The following is a 21,708-nucleotide window of genomic DNA, read 5'->3' on the forward strand; positions in this document are numbered from 1 at the left end:
TAGTCACTGTAATTGTACTTGTAACTCATGGTAACTGTACTTTTAATTCACTGTAATTGTACTTGTAACTCACTGTAACTGTACTTGTCATTAACTGTAACTGTACTTGTAACTCCCATATCCCTGAGGCCACACTTTATGATGATAATGATAAAACTGGCAATAATGATGATGAAACTGATAATGATAATGACAATGATAATGACTACGATGATGATGATGATGATGTCTATCTATCTCTAGCCAGATGCGATAATTGGGTAAGGGATGGGGTTTGTCTTTGAGTTAGTTGTTTTACGGGGAGGGGCTAGTAAACCCTCCGCCAACCCACTTGTTGACACGTAGGGAACACGTATGGGTTGGTTATATGGCTACAACCCGGCGTTGTAAATGGTTTCCTGGCTTACGGGAAGCCATTAGGCTTGTCACTCAGTGTAAAGCCACCTGAAAAGGAGAGAAAATAAAAAGTGACAGGAAAGATGGGAGAAACAGACAGCGAGGAGGGTTGACACAGAAAAACAATGATATAGGCGAAGGAGGAAGTAGGCAGCACTACTTCAAATGAGTGGATGATGGTGAGAAATAGGCAGAGAGGAGGACAGACACACACAAAAATGATAAAAGTGAAGGAAGAAGTAGGCAGCACTACATCAAGTGAGTGGATGATGGTGAGAAATAGGAAGAGAGGAGAGCAGACACAGAAAATGAATGATAATGGTGAAGGAAGAAGTAGGTAGCACTACATCAAGTGAATGGATGATGGTCGCCACCACCTACCACCAATGATGATGTGAGTGATGATAATAAAACTGACAATGACAATGGTGGTGGTGGTGGTGGTGGTGGTGGTGAAGACTATGGTAATGACACTCATGATGGAGATACTACTACTAATAATAATAATAACAGACAGTAGTAGTAGTAGTAGTAGTAGTAGTAGTACCGGTAATAATAATAATAATAATAATAATAATAATAATAATAACAACAATAGAAGCTCCTACAAATACCAACAAGAGAAGCATACTGTTACCTGTCCGCCAGTAAGGTCCCAGTATCCCGGCTCACATTCGTTACATTTTAGTCCCGTGACATGTGCCTTACACTGGCACTGTCCGGTCACCTGGTCACACACTCTCCTGCCATACCTCTCGGCTACGGTGCCATACGCGTTGCAGTGACACGGCCGGCAGTCCCCCTTAGGCAGTTCCAATGCATCACCGTAAAATCCTGTAAGAGAGAGAGGCGTCATCATTATTATTATCACTACTATTATAATTATCATCACAATCAGCTGCAGTACCATACGCATTGCAGTGACATGGCCGGCAGTCTCCTTTGGGCAGTTCCAGGGCATCACCATAATATCCTGTGAGAGAGAATACCGTCATCATTATCAACATCATCATCATCACAGACATGGGATGCTGTGATATCCCTTGTCATATTCTCATCGGTTAAGGAAGCTCCCTAAGCCCTCTTCCTAATATATTTATGTTGCTTATTACACCTTACTATCCTCCTCTGTGTTATATAAATCCTTGTAATGCTGCCGTACTTTGCATAAATAACACAGAAAATGTGTGAACCAGCCATATCCAAATATAAGTCACAAAGGAAGAGGTGCTTGGGAACTTTCTTAAGCAACTAAAGGGCCACTGCACCACACACCAATGATGCGAAATGTATATATGGCAGTGCTGTAGGACCTGGGTGGAGCAGTTGCAGCGTCCACCAGGAACCAAACCACCTAATATTTCTCCACACCCCACCCTGCAAAGGACTCTGGCTTGACCCTAATGAAGCACTGTCTACCAGAAGGGGGCGCCGGATCTCTAAGCAGTGTATGTACTGTACTGTACCAGTAGGACGGTCACAGGGAACCACTTGCTTACCTGTAGTTGATGGGTCTGCTTGGCCACACAGACCAGAATTCAGTAACAACAACAACAACAACAACAACAAATACTACTACCACTACTACTACTACTATAACAACAAAAGCAACAACAACATATCCTGTTCCCCATCTCGCACACTCAGTTTTTAACCCTTCTTATCCCGTAACGTCTTTCATTCACCTATTTACCCTACCTCCATATAATTTTTGTCAATCCTTTGGTATATCAAGGAAAAAATAAAAATACATGTACCTATCCATCTATCTATCTTTAGTAAGGGGTGGCCACAAACAAATCACCTCCATGTCACCCAGTCCTGTCATTAGGCTGCCCTTCGTCCAACTCACATCCCCCTCTCTCATGTACCTCTCCATTCCATCCCTCCATCTCATCCTCAGTCTCTCCCTCCCCTTTCCCTCTCCACCTTACTAACATACACCCTCCCAGTCAGTCTCTCATTCTCTATCCTCTCCACGTGGCTAGACCACCTCAGTGTACGTCTCCTAACGCCTTCTATCACATCCACCTACACACCACAACGGTTCATCATCATCATCATCATCATCATCATCATCATCATCATCATCATCATCACCATCACCATCATCATCATCATCATCATCACAATCACCATCACCACCACTCACATCTTCATCATCATTATCATCATCACAGTCACCACCACCACCACCTACATCATCATCACAGTCATCATCATCCTCATCATCATCATCATCATCATCATCACAATCACTACGACCACTTACATCATCATCATCATCACAGTCACTACCACATCATCATTATCATCATAATCATCATCATCAACATCATCATCATTATTCTCACTGCCTGAGCACCTTCCCTAACACCCCTTCCTTATTTATTTTTGGATATGTCTGGTTAATATCCTTTTGCACGTTATTTATGCAGAGTATGGTGATACTGGAAGGATTTAAATTATATAAAAGAGGTGTAATAGGCAAAATAAATCAATTAGGAAGATGTGTTTGGGAGCTTCCTTAACTTTACGAAAACAAGTCTAGTTTAATATCGAGGCCAGTGAGGTGTAGTAAGCTAAATAAATCAATTAGGAAGGGGTGTTAGAGAGCTTCATTAACCATCTAAAGAGCTCACCAGGCAGGCATTGGTCGCAGTTAAAAATGAAAAAAATTGAAATGTCCGGGACGAGGCTATCTACCGCGGTCCCCACTCCACCTACCACCACAGAAGACCATGTCAGGGGTGGGCGGCAGCTTCGCTCCACCACCAGGATATTTGCCACGCATGCGTCAGAGAAAGAAGGGCGTAGAGACCACGCTCACGCCGCCACTGGGCGCCCCTCTCGCCCCGAGCTGCAACCCACCTGCCATCGCTGCCAGAGCCCCAAGTACTGCAAACGGCCAGCTCTCGTCCGTTGAGCACTACTGAAGATGGTACTCCTACGAAGGCTCGATGCTTCTCTGACCAGAGGTTGGCTTGAAGCGATGTCTTATTAGAACTGGCTCGACTCAGTTCTGTTCCTGAATGGCTACTGCATATCCTGAGCCGAGACCTATGTGACATCCCTACTGAACTGGCTCGACGCAGTTCTGTTCCAGAGCAGCCACGATGTCCCTCCTTGCCTACTGAATTGGCTCAGTGCGGTTCAGCTCCAGAGTAGTCATGACACCACTTACTAACTGAACTGGCTTAACACAGTTCAGCTCCAGAGCAAAGCAACACAGCGTCCCTCCTCCATTAATGAACTGGCTCAATGCAGTTCAACACCGGAGAAGCCACGACGTACTCCTGACCAAAACCGAATGCTGCAAGATACCACGACCCCCAAAGTGACCCCATCCCTAGAGTTCCCTGTTACACTACTCCTCAGTCCCCTTCTCCCTACGCCTGGAAAGGAGATCCCGATGACGACAACAAACCACCTTGCTGTCCTGATTTTCTTGGGTCCATTCCAACCTCCCTGATGCCCCCTTTGGGAACAACAGACACTAACGTCTGTCCCCTTCAGGTCCTTAGGAAGAACTAAATATTTCGTAGTCTCTCCCTTTTGGCCTCTTGCCTTAAAATACGCAATGGACAACACCTGATCATACAGACGTAAACTCACCTGCCCGGTCTCCCCAGAGATGCTTGGAGCAGAGGTCCCCTCAGATTCCCTAGTAAGACGCAGGTCCCTGACTGACCGTTTCATTTACCTTATATGTGTCTCTGTATGTTCTAGACCTTACTGTAATAATAGTGTAGTCAAAATGAAAGATTCATAATAAACCTGTAGTCCTGCCACTTGGAGTTTGTGTGTCCGCCTTGTACTATTAGGGTTTATCATAAGATGTTTTGTATATTCTTTCCTGTTTTGAAGAACTCAGATAACCATATATGAAACAGCATAACACAAATAAACTATAAGAGGTGTTAGAGAGCTCCCTTAACTGACGAAAATACGAGTAAGGTGAAATACGCAAAACAAATCAATCAAGAAGAGGCATTAGGGAGCTTCATTAACCAATAGACACTCACCTGGCAGGCACTGGTTGCAGTAAAATCCACTTGTGTTATAAATACACTTCGAACACAAGAGGAAAGCAAGGTGTATTAAGCAAAACAAATCAATAAAGTGTTAGGGAGCTTCATTAACCACCTGGACACTCACCTGGCAGGCATTGGTCGCAGTAGAAGCCACCTGTGTTGTATATACACTTGAGGCACTCTCCTGTAGTCCAGTTACAGGAAGATATAGTAACTGACAAAATAAATAAATTAGGAAGAGGTGTTAGGGAGCTTCATTAACCACCAGGACACTTACCTGGCAGGCATTGGTCGCAGTAGAAGCCACCTGTGTTGTATATACACTTGAGGCACTCTCCTGTGGTGCGGTTACAGTTGGCTACAGCATTGGGGTCGATATTACCGCTACACTCACACGGCTCACAGAAGCGCGGGGGACCATGGCGTCCCTTGGGGTCCCCGAAGAAGCCGTCGGTACACAGCTCACACCTCGCACCTGAAAAAAACAAAAGTAATATTCTGAAACACACTATCTATCTATCTATCTAACATCTTTCTGTCTATCTGTCTAACTATCCATCCAACTATCTGTCTATCTGTCTAACTATCCATCCAACTATTTTTCTGTCTATCTGTCTAACTATCTATCTTTCTATTTATCTATCTATCTCTGTCATCCGTACATAACTCACATCTCACACGTGAAAAATGGAGGTCGGAATACTCGTACTCTGTTTGATTTCACTACACTCCTCTTACCCTGACTTAATTTACTCTCTCTCTCTCTCTCTCTCTCTCTTCTATACCCTTTTCACTCTAACTTGGACTAACATTACCATCCCTCCATCTTAAATTAACAATAGAATAAGATGCTGGTCACGAAGAAGTGCTATGGAAAGGATGTAGAGGCATTGCATTTTTTTTTTTTTTTTTTTTTTTCAGCCACTGAGCTACGTGAAATATGCTGCAAAAGGATGAAATTCTGGATAAGCCTCCTTGGTTACTAGTCAAAGCAAGCCTCCAATATGACTACACGGACCATCAACTGAGCTGAATGGGGTTATGGATCTTTATCAGGTTAGGAATGAGTCTCCTTGGTTACTAGTCAAAATCACACTGCAATCTTACCACACCTGGCCATCAACTGAGCTGAAATTTTTATATTTGATAGATAGATAAACAGACACAGATAGATAGATTGATAGATAGATAGACAGACAGAGAGATAGACACAAATATAGATATTGATAGACATAGATAGATGATCCAGTATATAGATGGATAGACAGATAGTATTGTAGAGACAGATATACAGATAGACACGTACAGATAGATGCACTGATAGATAGATAGATAGATAGAGACAGAGACAGATAGATAACAGACAGGCAGATAAATACAGACAGACTGATAGACACAGACAGTTAGACAGACATAATCCAAACATCTACTGCCTAAAAAGACATACATACGGCACATCTTTGTTTGGACAGATAGACAGAGAGATAGATACACATACCAGCATAGCCTTGTGGACACTCGAGAGATAAATGAACAGAGAGAGAGAGAGAGAGAGAAAGACACAGACAGACAGATAGACAGACAGACAGATAGACAGACAGACAGATAGAGAGATAGACAGACAGACAGATAGACAGATATACAGACAAACAGACTTACCAGCATATTCCTGTGGACATGAGACAAACATCACTGCAGATAGACAGTTAGATAGATAGACAGACAGATAGGTAGATAGACAGATAGATAAAAAGATACAAATATATATACACAGATAGATATACAGACAGAGGGATAGATATAGATAGACAGATTGATACTGATAGACAAACAGATAGATAGATAGATAGATAGATAGACAGATAGGCGCACCAACATATCTCTGTGGACACGCCAAACACCCCACGTCGTTCTGTACCTGGATAGATAGACAGATAGATACACAGATGCATACAAACAGACAGACAGATTGATAGGCAGAAAGACAGACAGATAGAGAGAGAAAGGTAGAAGGATATAGACAGATACACAGCCATAAACACACTGAAAGGAAGACATACAGAGAGAGAGAGAGAGAGAGAGAGAGAGAGAGAGAAATAAAGATTGATGGGCAGACAGATAGATGGGCAGACAGACAGATTGATAGGTAGAGAGACAGACAGACAGAGATAGGCAGAAGGACACAGAAAGACACACAGACATAAACATATAGAGAGGAGGGCACATACACAGAGAGAGACTAATACAGAGAGATGGGCAGACAGCCAGACAGACGTACCTGCATAGCCCTGCGGACACTCGAGACACACCACGTCGTTCTGCAGCTGGATACACGCCCCGCCGTTGGGACAGGGACAGGCGGTACAATCGTCTGGCTGACCTCGTAACGCGTTGCCGTAGTACCCCTTGGCACACTTCTCACAGTGCTCTCCCGCTGTGTTGTGTTGGCAGATGCACCGACCTGATGGCACAATAATAATAATAATAATAATAATAATAATAATATAATAGTAGTAGCAGTAGTAGTAGTAGTGGTAGTAGTAGCAGTAGTAGTGGTAGTAGTAGTAGCAGGAGGAGGAGGAGGAGGAGGAGGAGGAAAAGGAGGAGGAGGAGAAGGAGGAGAAGGAGGAGGAGGAGGAGGAGGAGGAGGAGGAGGAGGAGGAGTAATAAGAAGAAGAAGAAGAAGAAGAAGAAGAAGAAGAACAATAATAATAATAATAATAATAATAATAATAATAATAATAATAATAACAATAATAATAATAATAATAATAATAATAATAATAATAATGGCAAAACCAAAAATAATAACAGTGATGATGGTGATATTAATGATAATAATAATAATGATGAGAGGAATAATGATAATGGTAATTATAATCATCATCATCATCATCATCCAGACCTCATTTCCCACCCATAGACAGGGTGAGGAGTAGCAACGTCCAGACTGCAAATGTTTGCCCAGTTCAATGGGCAAAGCTTCCATTCACTCATCATTCAAGCCCTCGAAATCCTGGCTCCATCAGACAGGCCAAAAAAATATTATCACGTTCTGTAGTTTCACATATACCTATCTGATAGAGCCAATCCGAACGCTGTCACGTTGAAAGGGCGCCATATCCCCGGTTATGCACTTCTCTACACAAAATTCATCCAGCCAGCTCAATCTCTTGTTAATCCCTTAACCTCACCATCTTCCATACCTCTCTTCCTCACACACTCCACCTTCTCCTTGGCCTATCTCGCCTCCTCCCTCCTTCAAATTCGCTCAGATATACCTTTTTCACCACTCTACTGTCATCCATTCTCTCCACATGACCATACCATCTCAGTACACTCTTTTCGATTCTGGTGTCCACCGACTTCCTCACTCTACATCTTTCACGAATCACAATATTTCATGTCCTATCGACCCTCTATACTCCACATAAATTCCTCAGCAGTCCCACCTCCACTGCTCTCACTCTTGACTTTTCATTATGATGCCACACCATAGTCTCACATTAATATGTTAAAGTTGGCACTAACACTTCTTCATGTAAGCCTTGTGCAGCTGCAACATTCAAGCCTCTCTTTCTTATCAAGGCCTTCATAGCACGAGCTACCTTTCTTCCTTATGTCACTCAACTTCTTTTGCTCATTCTCCTCTCTTTTCTATCATTGTACCCAGGTACTTGAACTATCTCACCAATTCCAGTCTCTCTCCAATCACTGTAACATCACTCTGGGAGTCACTTTCTCTCTCACTAACCATCACTTTACTCTACATTTACTCGCAAGGCACGACGCTCACAGACATCTACAAAACTCGGCACTAGTCTACCAGGCTCCTGCCCAGTATTTGCAAGTAGTACTGCATCATCAGCATACAATAAATTTGAGGTATTCCACCCATCACCATTCATTACCAACGCCATCCCTCTCTCCATTACTCGTGTTTTTACTTCTCTCATCACCTCATCTATATAATATATATATATATATATATATATATTCAACAACCATGGGGACATCACACGTCCTTGTCGCACGCCCACACTGATCGTGAACCATTCACTTAGATGCCCATTTACCCTTACACATGCTTCACTACCATCATAAAAACTCTTGGCGGCACCTATCAGCTTACCATCTACACCGTGCATGCGCAAAACCTTCCACAATCCTTCTCTATTTACTTTGTCATATGTTTTTTCTAGATCCATAGATGCCATAAACACCTTATAGTCCTTCTCACAAGCCTTCTCCACTATCTGTCTCACTGAAAATATTTGATCCACACATCCCCTGCCGTTTCTAAAGCCACCATGTTCATCACTCACCACGACATCTGACATCTCTCTTATTTTCTCTATAACATTTCTTCACATACCTTCCCTACAACACTCAGTAGACTTATGCCAAGATAATTCTTGCACTCACTTCGCTCACGTTTGTTTTTGTACAGGGGTACAATCACTGCCCTTTTTCCACTCTGCTGGCACAGTTTCACTCATCCATGCCTTCTTGCATAATTATCTCCAACAAACACTTCATTCTGCTCTCTCCACTACACTTAATCATTTCTGCATACACCTCATCAACCCCAGCTGCTTTTCCGTTTTTCAGCCGCTTCACAATGTTCTTTACCTCGGCGAGTGCCACGTTTCCTGGCATTCCATTCCTTCTCTGTACGCGCCCAAAACCAATCATGTTAGCAGCCACTCTGCTCTCTCCATTCCCATTCAACAGACTTTCAAAATATTCTTTCCATCTACCACTTACATCCTTCACACTTTGACATTTCTTTCCACTGTCACTTCTACATTTCCACACCTCTTTCCAGAATGACTTCCTATTTTCAGACTAATTACTCCTGTCCTACATCCATCCTAGCCACATCTTCATCTTTTCTTCGACTGCTCTCTTAACCTCCTCATCCCACAATGCCGCTCCTTTCTTCTTTGTTGTTACGCATGCCACACCACACACCGCTTTAGCATTCCTAACTAAGCAGTACTTATGCATTCCACAGGCTGTCCAGATCCATTTCATTCCACTTCACTGATTCTAACTTCTTCCCTACTTTGGCCTTGTATTCATCTGCCATTTCTTTGATCTTCAGCTTCTCGACTTTCAGTCTTTCTTCTTGACTGCTCCTCTCTCCCTTAATAATAATAATAATAATAATAATAATAATAATAATAATCTATCTATCTATCTATTGCCAGACGCCTTAATCCCGCACGGGGTGGCCACAACCAAATCGCCTCCATCGCCCTGTCCCCCGCCATTTCACTGCCCTGCTCCTAACTCACACTACCCTCTTTCATATACCTCTCCACTCCATCCCTCCATCTCATCCTCGGCCTCCCCCTCCCTCTCCCCCCCTCCGCCTCACTCACACTCTCCTCGTCAGTCTCTCACCCTCCATCCTCTCCACATGGCCAAACCACCTCAGTGTGTTCCTCCTAACGCTTCCTATCACATCCACATCCACACCAAAACGCTCCTTTATATCTTCATTCGTCAGCCTGTCTCTCCATGTGACTCCACAGGCTCCTCTTAAATAACTCATTTCCACTGCTCTCACTCTTGACTTGTGTCCTTCCAACAACGTCCAAGCTTCACTTCCATACGTTAGAGTTGGTATCAAAATACTGTCATGCAATAACTTTTTCACTTCCATGCTCACTTCCCTGCTTCTTATCACTGCATTCAAGGAACCAGCAACCTTTCTTCCCTGTTGTACCCTTTCAAGCACTTCACCCTCCAAACTTCCATCCTTACTCATCACACTACCCAAGCACTTAAACGTACTCACATTTTCCATTTCCTCACCATCCAGCCTCACTACATTCACTGACTTCACCTCTCTCAAAGACCATCACTTTACTCTTCCTTACATTCACCTTTAGATTCCGTTTCTAACACACACTCCCAAACTCATCCACCAAGCCTTGCAGCTCCCCTTCGTCTTCACTCAACAACACAGTATCATCTGCAAACAACAGTACAGGGAATTTCCAAACACTACCCTCACTCACTAGGGCCACTCCAAAATCCACTGCCCTACCTGGTACCTCTTTTATTACCCCATCCATGTAAAGATTGAACAGCCATGGAGACATGACACATACCTGCTACAACCCAACCTTCAAAGAAAAAAATTCACTCAGGTTCGCACTGCAGCCTTAGCACCATCATACATACTCTTCACAGCATTCAACAACTTCCCATCTACTTCATATATTCTTAATACTTTCCACAATCCTTGTCTATCCATCCTGTCATATGCTTTCTCCAAATCCATGAAAGCCGCATACAACTTCTTTCCCTTCTCTAGAAACTTTTTCACTAAAGACCTAAGAATTAATATCTGATCTACACAACCTCTTCCCTTCCTAAAGCCTCCCTGTTCTTCTCCAACTAATTCCTCTGTTCTTTCCCTAACTCTGTCAGTAAGTATCCTACCATACACTTTTCCTATTACACTAAGAAGACAAATGTCCCTATGATTACCACACACTTCTTTTTCCTCTTTTCCTTTGTACAAGGGAATAATTATATCTGACTTCCAATCCTCCGGGACTCTACCTTCCTTCCAGGCCAATCTGCACATCTTCCACATCCATTCTACTACTATCTCTCCCCCATGCTTCAGCATTTCACCACACACTCCATCAATTCCTGGGGCTTTCCCCAATTTGACTTTCTTCATTGCTTCCACAACTTCTATCCAACTGATTTCTTCCTGTCTTCTCACCTCCCTCCTTCTCCCAGCCATTCCCCAGCCACTTATACTCGCATTACTTCCATTTTCTATGTTCAACAATTCCTTCAAGTGTTCTCTCCATCTGCCCACTTTTTCTCCCTTCTCCACTAGTAATCTACCATTTTTGTTTTTCACTCCCCTACTAACTTCACTTCCACCCTGTCTTACTCTCTTCACTTCTTTCCAGAACATTTTCTTACAGTCCCTCCACTTTACACTCAAATTCCTTCCAAATTCCTCATCCACTCGCTTCTTACTCTCTCTTACTGATCTTTTCATAATGATGATCATGATGATGATAATAATAATACTAATAATACTAATAATAATAATAATAATAATAATAATAGTAATAATAATCACCATCATCATCATCATAACCTACGAGAATCATTCTCATCATAATCATAATCCTAACCTAACCAAACAAGATCATTACCATCATCATCATTACCTAACCAAAGAACATCATCATCATCATCATCATCATCCTTCTTTCCTCCCTACCTCCCTTCTTCCCTCTCCCATCTTCTCCCCCCTCTTCCCTCCCACTCTCCCTTCATCATCATCATCATCATCATCATCATCCTTCTTTCCTCCCTACCTCTCTTCTTCCCTCTCCCTCCTTCTTCCCCCTCTTCCCTCCCTCTCTCACTTCATCACCATCATCATCATCATCATCATCATCATCATACGCCAGCCTTCAAAAATTACATGAAGTATGCTGTGTACAATTTCCTCTTTAAATAGATAGATGGATAGATAGACAGACAGACAGAGACAGGACAGAGATAGATGGATAGATAGACAGATAGATAGAAAGACAGATAGACGGACCGCTTATCAGTCTCCGAGTCACAAATATCAGCGTGATTATTGCAGTCACAAGGAATATCTAAGGTACAGACAGTCCTCCACTGCCTGGGCTGTGTCTATACCCTGGTGCACACGGATGGATAGATAGACAGATGGATAGATAGACAGATAGATGGACAGACAGATAGACGGCTTACCGGTCTCCGAGTCACAAATATCAGCGTGGTTATTGCAGTCACAAGGGATGCACGATGCAAAAGGTCCACCGTTGGCTGGGCTGTGTCTATACCCTGGTGCACATGACTCACAGTACTGGCCTACATATCCCTCAGGACATGTGCACATCTCTATCCAGCTGGCAGGCACCCCAAACACACCCCTGCGTGCTGTTTCCAAGCTTACGTCATCCAGAAACCCTCGACCTGAAAAGTGTTGGAGAAATATTATCATCATCATCACCATCACCACTACTGCTACTACTACCACTACAGCCACTGCTGCCATCACTATTATCATCATCATCAGCAGCAGCATAACCATCACCATCACAACTTCTACTACTATTACTACTACCACATCCACCATCACCACCACCACCATCGAGATTATCATCATCGTCATCATCACCATCACATCATCATAATCATCATCACCATCACGGCTACAACTCCTACTACTACTTCCACTGGCATCATCATCATCATCAGGTGACTTCAGAAACAGACACCCGTGGGAGATGCTGTAGGCTGATGATTTGGTGTTGACTGCAGAATGAAAGGGAGGCAAAGGAAAGATCTAGGACGTGGAGAGATGGAGTGGGGTTCAAGGGTTAATGCAGATAAAACAAAAGTGATGGTATCTAGGGCTGGTGGTGGTACTGTCAAAGAAGAGTGAGAGTGGCCATGTGCGATTTGCAACAAGGGTGTGGGAAGTAATTCCATCTTGTGCAGTATTTGTGATAAGTGGGTGCATAAGAGATATAGTGGTATTAGAGGTAGACTGCAAGATAATGCAGTGTTTGTGATAAATGGGTGCATAAGAGATGTAGTGGTATTAGGGGTAGACTGCAAGATAATGCAGTATTTGTGATAAGTAGGTGCATAAGAGATGTAGTGGTATTAGGGGTAGACTGCAAGATAATGCAGTGTTTGTGATAAGTGGGTGCATTAGAGATGTAGTGGTATTAGAGGTGGACTACGAGATAATGGTGATTTCATGTGTGCACTGTGTCAAGGAAAGCATGTGGAGATTTTCAAGCGTGAAAGGATTGATCTTGCTGGTGAGTCTCTTGAATGTGTGGAAGAGTTTTGTTATTTGGGAGACATGTTATGTGCTGGAGGTGGGGCGGGAGCTAGCTAAGTGGCTAGAGTGAGGAATGGTTGGAAGAAGTTCAGTGAGCTGTTGCTCCTCCTGACTGTATGCAGCATATGTTATGAGTGTAATGCTGTATGGTTGTGAGACCTGGGCAGTAATGGAAGAGGATACTTGCAGGCTCAAACGTATATAAACGACAGTGTGGCGGATGACAGAGTTGACTAGAGGTGATTTGTTTGTGGCCACCCCCCCATGAGTAAGTATGTGGGTCGAGCAAAGCTATGTAGATGCCTGATGGATAGTGGCTACAAAACCACACACAATGGTGGGCTGGAATGCATTGAAATTGGCTGGTATGGTTGTCAACTGGATGTCAAGTTTTTCTTAGCACACTGTGTAGAGTGGCAAGGGCCCTGTAAACACAACATGGGTGGCCAGCTCTACTGTATATATTGTGCTTCATAGTATCCTGAAAGCAAACTGATATGGGTATAAATATTAAAGGCTTTTGAAAAGTAGGATGAGAAATGCATGTAATGGTTATATTTTGTGTTATGTACAGTAATTGATTTAGGGCCCAATGCTAGTTGGCATAAGAGGCTTCATAACAGCTCTTCCTTAGCCATTTACTTTCTATATGACTGTTGCACCTTAACATTGTTATTTGTATTATTTGTGTAAATGTAATGCCAACACAGTTCGCATCAATAACATTCAAGAGGATGTTGAGGTGTTATGGACAGAATAAATTGCCAAGGAACAGGTGTTAGGAAATCTCTAAAGCCACTTAGGATACAGCAGTTATACTTTACTAATAAGGCGTATTAATGTGTGAAATATGTTTACTTCGGTAATACAGTAACACCTCGATATAAAGGACTTCAATAGACCGGAATTTGCTTTTATCGGACTCGAGGAGCTACTGGACTAAACTCCTATAAACTGGAAAAAGTCTAATAAAGCCAGATGCAGTCCGGACTGCCTGACCACTTCAGGTATGTTCACCACAATAAGGTAAATAAAAGACATGTTTATCATTGTACGGTACAGTATTCTTATATATGTTATACCATTTGATTAATGTAGTGATAGGTGGTGGCGCCCATCATCCACTCACTTGATGCAGTGCTGCCTACTTCTTCCTCAGCCTTTATCATTCTTTTTCTGTGCCTGTCCTCCTCTCTTCCTATTTCTCCCATCTTTCCTGTCACTTCTTATTGCTTTTCTTTCCATTACAGGTGGCTTTACATTGAGTGACAAGCCAAATGGTTTCCTGTAAGGCAAGAAACCATTTACAACGCTTGGTGGTAACCATATAACCAAACTATACGTGCTCCCTACGTGTCAACAAGTCGGTTGGTGGAGGGTTAGTGCCCCTCCCCGTAAAACAAATAACTCAGAGTCAAATGGCCACCCCTTACGGGATTATGGCGTCTGGCAATAGATAGATAGATAGATTAGGTGGATGCGCAGTGCATCTTTGAGACCTGGCCAGTAAAGGATGAGGATACTTGCAGGCTCAAACGTAGAGAAATGACAATAGTTAGATACAAGTTAAGGTGAAAGGAGTAAGGCTGTCGACGTCTTACCTTCGTAGGTGTATGTTCCGCGTATCTTAATGGCTGTCAAGTTGGAGAGGAGCGAGATAAAGTCCCTGGATGACAAACGTGGCGACCAACCAAACTGGGAATCCTCGTGCAGGTGAAAAGTGTATTTTTGTTTCTATGGACAAGGAGAAAGAAAAATTGTTAGTCTGGTTTGTTTGTTTATTTATTCATTATCATTATCATTGTCCATATCATCATCATCATTACCATCACAACCACCACCACAACCATCATCATTATCACCACAACTAATAATCATCACTGCCACTACAACCATCACAACCACCATCATCATCATCATCATCATCATCATCATCACCATCATCATCATCACCATCATCATCATCATCATCCAGACCTCTTTTTCCCACCCAAGGATGGAGTGAGGTAAGGTCCAGAAAAAGACAGACAGACAGGGAGATTATACTGACAGATTCACACTAGAATATGGATTATGCATTCCCAAGCAAATGTGAAATGTCTCCTTTGCATGGACTGCAAGGAATTTGAAAAACTAAATGCTCCTTGTAACTCTCTCTCTCTCTCTCTCTCTCTCTCTCTCTCTCTCTCTCTCTCTCTCTCTCTCTCTCAACCAACCTGTGTACTGGGCAAAGCGTTTCCCTGGGCAAAAATAGGCGCTGATATCGACAATCCAGCTCCCTCCAGCACCACATCGTCTGTGTTTGCCTGCGGGCCAAGTTCCCCGACGTGGAGGTAGAAGGACAGCTCGTGGTTGTAGCTGGCTCGCTGGTCGCCAAGGAAACGATCTGTAAACAAGCATCATTATTGTTGGTGGTCATCATCAACCCACTTAGTGTAGTGGTACTCTGTTTGTAGGGTAGCTCTACATCGAGTGGCAAACCAAATGATTTGCTGTAAACTAGGAAAGCATTTACAACGCTAGGTGGTAACCTTATAACCAACCGACACGTGTTCCCTATGTGTCAGCAAGTGGGCTGGCGGAGGGTTCGTGCCCCTCCCCGGAAAACAGCTAACTAAAAATACGAACAAGAAGCCTCGGACCAGGACTGACCAAAAGGTGACGACTAAGGACCGAACAAAGGACATTTTACGGATGGCGACGTGGAATGTAAGGGTTGTGAATGATGAGGTGAAAGAGAGATTGTCCAGGTGCTTGAGGGTACGAAATTGGATGTATGTGGATTAACTGAAATTAAATGGAGAGGAGAGAGAGTGACAGAATGGGAGTATGGATGGGATATATGTGCAGGAGTAGGTGAGAATGAGTGGGCAAAAGGAGTGTGTATTGTTGTGAGTAACAGATGGAAGAATATGTGAGAGTATGGATCAGTTGGCTCAAGGATTGTGTGGGTAAGATTGAAAGTTGTACTACAAATGTGTGCGATTGAGTGCATGTATGTGCCAACACAAGATCGTGCAAGCAGAGTGAGAGAAAAGTTCTGGACAATTTTCGAAGTGTGCATGGAAAAGTTTGAAAGGAATGAGAGTGTTTTTGATTGGTGATAAGAATGGTAAAGTAGGGAATGTGAAGATGGATGGAATAGTTGGTGAGTGGGGTGTGCCTGCTAAGACAGATCAGAATGGCAGTGCGTTAGTGGACATCTGTGCCGGGAGGGGGTTGGTGATAGCTAATGCCCTCTTCAGGCACAAAATTATTCACAGGTATACATAGCGAGTGATAAGAAGGGTAGATGATGAACTGAATGAAAGGAAGGCAATGATTGTGTTGTGTGTGTGGATGAAAGGATGCGAAGATGTGTAATGGATGCAAGAGCATATAGAGGTTGGGGGAGTGGACTTTCTGACTTCCACTTGGTGGCGGTCAGAATCAAGGTCCAAGTAAAATGGAGAAATAGAAGAAGGGAAGGACAGGAGGAAGGAGTAGTCGCAAGGATAGTGGATAGGTTACAAGAGCATGAGAAAAAGGCAGAGTATAAGAGAGAAGTGGGGGAACGGTTGGGTAAATATGAACTGGAGCAGATGGGGGACGTGGAAGGTGTGTGTAAGATATTCACAGAAGAAGTATATGCAGCATGTGAGGTGGTGTGTGGAGTGAAGAGAAGACGGAAGAGAGTGCAAGGAACAGCGTGGTGGAATGAAGAGATGAGACAGGCTGTGGCACAAAAGAAGGAAGCATATAATGAATGGATGAGAAATAGGGGCGTGGAAGAAGCTGAGAGACGGAGAGAGTTATACTGTATATACATAGAAAGGAAGAGAGAGGTGAAAAGATTAGTAAGAGAGAGTAAGAAGAGAGTGGATGAGGAATTTGGAAGGAATTTGAGTGTAAAGTGGAGGGACTGTAAGAAAATGTTCAGAAAAGAGGTGAAGAGAGTAAGACAGGGTGGCAGTGAAGTTAGTAGGGGAATGAAAGATAAAAATGGTAGATTACTAGTGGAGAAGGGAGAAAAAGTGAGCAGATGGAGAGAACACTTTAAGGAATTGTTGAACATAGAGAATGGAAGTAATGCGAGTATAAATGGCTGGGGAATGGCTGGGAGAAGGAGGGAGGTGAGAAGACAGGAAGAAATCAGTAGGATAGAAGTTGTGGAAGCAATGAAGAAAGTTAAATTGGGGAAAGCCCCAGGAATTGATGGAGTGTGTGGTGAAATGCTGAAGCATGGGGGAGAGATAGTAGTAGAATGGATGTGGAAGATGTGCAGATTGGCCTGGGCGGAAGGTAGAGTCCCTGAGGATTGGAAGTCAGGTATAATTATTCCCTTGTACAAAGGAAAAGGGGAAAAAGAAGTGTGTGGTAATCACAGGGGCATTTGTCTACTTAGTGTAACAGGAAAAGTATATGGTAGGATACTTATTGACAGAGTTAGGGAAATAACAGAGGAATTAGTAGAAGAACAGGGAGGCTTTAGAATGGGAAGAGGTTGTGTAGATGAGATATTCATTCTTAGATCTTTGGTGGAAAAGTATCTAGAGAAGGGAAAGAAGTTGTATGCTGCCTTCATGGATTTGGAGAAAGCATATGACAGGGTGGATAGACAAGGATTGTGGAATGTATTTAGAATATATGAAGTAGATGGGAAGTTGTTGAATGCTGTGAAGAGTATGTATGAGGGTGCTAAGGCTGCAGTGTGTGTGGATAGTGAACTGAGTGAATATTTCTATTTGAAGGTTGGGTTGAAACAGGGATGTGTCATGTCTCCATGGCTGTTCAATCTGTACATGGATGGGGTAATAAAAGAGATACAAGGCAGGGCAGTGGATGTTGGAGTGGCCCTGGTGAGAGAGGGTAGTGTTTGGAAACTCCCTGAACTGTTGTTTGCAGATGATACTGTGTTGTTAAGTGAAGACGAAAGGGAGCTGCAAGGCTTGGTGGATGAGTTTGGGAGAGTGTGTAAGAAACGGAATCTAAAGGTGAATGTAGGGAAGTGTAAAGTGATGGTCTTTGAGAGAAGTGAAGTCAGTGAATGTACAGAGAGGTTGGATGATGAAGAAATGGAATATGTGAGTACGATTAAGTACTTGGGTAGTGTAATGAGTATGGATGGAAGTTTGGAGGGTGAAGTGCTTGAAAGGGTACACTATGGAAGAAAGGTTGCTGGTTCCTTGAAAGCAGTGATAAGAAACAGGGAAGTGCACATGGAAGTGAAAACGTTACTACATGACAGTATTGTGATACCACCTCTAACGTATGGAAGTGAAGCTTGGACGTTGTTGGAAGGACACAAGTCAAGAGTGAGAGCAGTGGAAATGAGTTATTTAAGAGGAGCCTGTGGAGTCACATGGAGAGACAGGCTGTCGAATGAGGATATAAAGGAGCGTTGTGGTGTGGATGTGGATGTGATAGGAAGCGTTATGAGGAACACACTGAGGTGGTTTGGCCATGTGGAGGGGATGGAGAGTGAGAAACTGACGAGGAGAGTGTATGTGAGTAAGGTGGAGGGGGAGAGAGGGAGGGATGGAGTGGAGAGGTATATGACAGATGGGGGTGTGGGTTGGGAGCAGGGAAGTGAAATTGCGGGGGACAGGGCGACGTGGAGGCGACTTGTTTGTGGCCACCCCGTATGGGATTAAGGGGTCTGGCAATATATAGATAGATAGATTATTATTATTATTATTTTTTATTATTTTTATTATTATTATTATTGTTGTTATTATTGCTGTCATTACTATTATTATTTATCTATCTATCTATAGTCAGACGCCTTAATCCCATAAGGCGTGGCCACAAACAAATCGCCTCCATGTCACCCTGTCCCCTGCCATTTCACTGCCCTCTCCCCAACTTATACCCATCTCTCTCGTATACCTCTCTACTCTACCCCTTCACCTCACCCTTGGTCTCCCCCTCCCTCCCCCCCTCCACCTCACTCATGTACTCTCCTAGTTAGTCTCTAACTCTCCATCCTCTCTACTCCATCTCATCCTCTGTCTTTCCCTCCTTCTACCCTTCCACCTCACTCACATACACTCTCCTAGTTAGTCTCTCACTCTCCATCCTCAATATGCTTTCGCTCCATCTCATCTTCCGTCTCCCCCCTCACCCTCCTCCAGCTCACTCACGTACACTCTCCTAGTTAGTCTCTCACTCTCCATACCTCTCTACTCCATCTCTCTATCTCATCCTCGGTCTCCTTCCCCCTCTCTCCCTCTCCACCTCACTCACATCCACTCACCTAGTTTGTCTCCCTACAGAATCACTATGACATTTTGGCCATATGGAGAAGATGATGAATGAAAGACTGACTAGGAGGAGGAGGAGGAGGAAGAGGAGGAGGAGAATACAAAAGAATACAAAAGATAGCAAACAGCAAAAAACCTTAAGGTCCTTTCAAGCCTGCTTGTTACAGACTAGACTTTGACTACAAGGTTTAACACTACCTGCTGGATGATAAGGACAGTACATCAAGAAGGCTCCCACCACCTCCAAACTCTACAGGAGAGAGTAAGAAAAACCACCATGCAGCATGGAAAAAACTGGAAATTTCATAGGAAAGACTGGAAAGGAAAAGTTCTATCCATCTATCTATCTATCTATAGCCCGACGCCCTAATCCCGCAAAGGGTGGCCGCAAACAAAACGCCTCCAAGTCGCTGTCACCCACCATTTGACTACTCTCCCCCCAGCTCACTCCCCCCTCCCTCATATACTTCTCAACTCCATCCCTCCACCTCATCCTTGGTCTTCCCCTCCCTCTCCCTCCCTCCACCTCACATACACCCTCTTAGTCAGTCTTTCATTCTCCATTCTCTCCACATGTCCAAACCACCTCAGTGTATTTTTCCTAATCTTCTCAACCACATCCACATCCACCCCACAACGTTCCTTCACTTCTTCATTCATCAACCTGTCCCTCCATGTCACTCCACATGCTCCTTTCAAGTAACTCATTTCCATTGCTCTCACTCTTGACTTGTTCCCCTCTTGCAAGGTCCACGCCTCACTTCCATACGTCAGGGTAGGGATCACAATACTAACATGCAGTGACTTCTTAATTTCCATACTTACCTCCCTATTTCTCATTACTGCTTTCAGTGAACCAACAACCTTCCTCTCCTGCTGTACCCTTTCAAGAATTTCATCCCCCAAAGTTCCATCCTTACTCATCACACTACCCAAGTACTTGAATGCACTCACATTCTTCATATCCTTACATTCTGTAATACTTTATATATAAGCTACCAGTTTGAATAACCTGAAAGAGAAAGTAATCAAATAAACGAGTAACTATGGCATGACATTATGAACGGGTACGTCGAGTTAATGGGGCGTCTGTAAACATTACGTGGAAATTGCACAGTGCACAGTGTAAATGTTCAGGGGTGGTGCGCCAGCCTAGCCTGTCGCTTTTAAGGTAAGGCAGCAGTTAATCAGGTCCCAGCTCCGTTCACTCCACTGAGACAAGGAACTCTCCCACGTGGGACAAGTTCACAAGTTACCTCCTGAAGCAGTGACCCCTTGCACATTAAAAACATCTTGATGGTGGTCACTTAAGCTAACAGGGTCCCTCAGTGATCCAGAACCCATCACAGGTGTAAAGTAAGAGTAGTGACCGTTAACTCAGTGCTATTTGTGCAGATCCTAATCTGTGCTTATATTACTTTATTTGCATTGAATAAATTGAAAAATGTACAACAACGTGACGCAATGCTATGTACGGGTACATTAAGTTTATGGAGTGTCCTGTAGACAAAAAGGGAATGAACTTTCATGTAGCTGGTAAAAGTAAGTTATTTGGACAGAAAAAGGGTCAGCTGAGGATTTTCGAACAAACAGTTGTTTATTTTGTTTTTGAATGTCTTAACTGAGATACTGTTCATGGTACCCTAGGGTAATCTGTTTCAGATATTTACAACTCTGTTGAAGAAGTATTTTGCTTCATTGGATTGGAAACGCTTTCCCATAATTTTGCTGCCATCACTCCTGGTTTGACTCAACTGATCCATTTCAAAACATTTATTCATGTCTAAGTTGTCATATCCCTTCATGATTTTGAAAACTTCAATAAGGGCAACTCTTAACCTGCGTTTCATTACACTAAATAATTTAAGTTCTTCAAGGCATTCCTCATATGGTTTGTGTCTCAGTCATGGTATCATTTTTGTGATTCTTTGCTGTATTTTCTCTAATTTTTCTATGTCCTTTCTGTAGCACGGAGACCAGAATTGCGAACAATACTCGAGATGGGGGCACACTAACGAGTTGTACAAGGCAAGCATGACTTTTTCCAATTTAAAATCAAAAGTTCTACCAATAAACCCCACCAGCTTATTCGCAATTTTAACCGCCTCGGTGCACTGCGTACTTGGTTTTAGGTCCATTAATATTATCACACCAAGATCCT

The 21,708-nt window shown here is 43.2% G+C and overlaps 1 protein-coding gene across 2 annotated transcripts in view; it reads right to left on the bottom strand.

Annotated features, from left to right (window-relative positions):
- LanB2 (laminin subunit gamma-1) overlaps positions 1-21,708 on the bottom strand; it is a 140,019-nt gene that overhangs the window by 43,819 nt on the left and 74,492 nt on the right. For both annotated transcript variants that reach the window (XM_080269103.1, XM_080269102.1), the window contains 6 exons: positions 15,522-15,691; positions 14,907-15,039; positions 12,201-12,425; positions 6,709-6,891; positions 4,708-4,905; positions 1,034-1,230 (listed from right to left, as the gene is read on the bottom strand). In XM_080269103.1, the coding sequence (XP_080125229.1) occupies positions 1,034-1,230; positions 4,708-4,905; positions 6,709-6,891; positions 12,201-12,425; positions 14,907-15,039; positions 15,522-15,691 (1,106 nt within the window). The remainder of the gene's footprint in view (positions 1-1,033; positions 1,231-4,707; positions 4,906-6,708; positions 6,892-12,200; positions 12,426-14,906; positions 15,040-15,521; positions 15,692-21,708) is intronic.

The sequence above is a fragment of the Coenobita brevimanus genome, chromosome 31, assembly GCF_032717465.1.
Source record: "Coenobita brevimanus isolate Jiangsu-jjx chromosome 31, ASM3271746v2, whole genome shotgun sequence".
Taxonomy (NCBI): domain Eukaryota; kingdom Metazoa; phylum Arthropoda; class Malacostraca; order Decapoda; family Coenobitidae; genus Coenobita; species Coenobita brevimanus.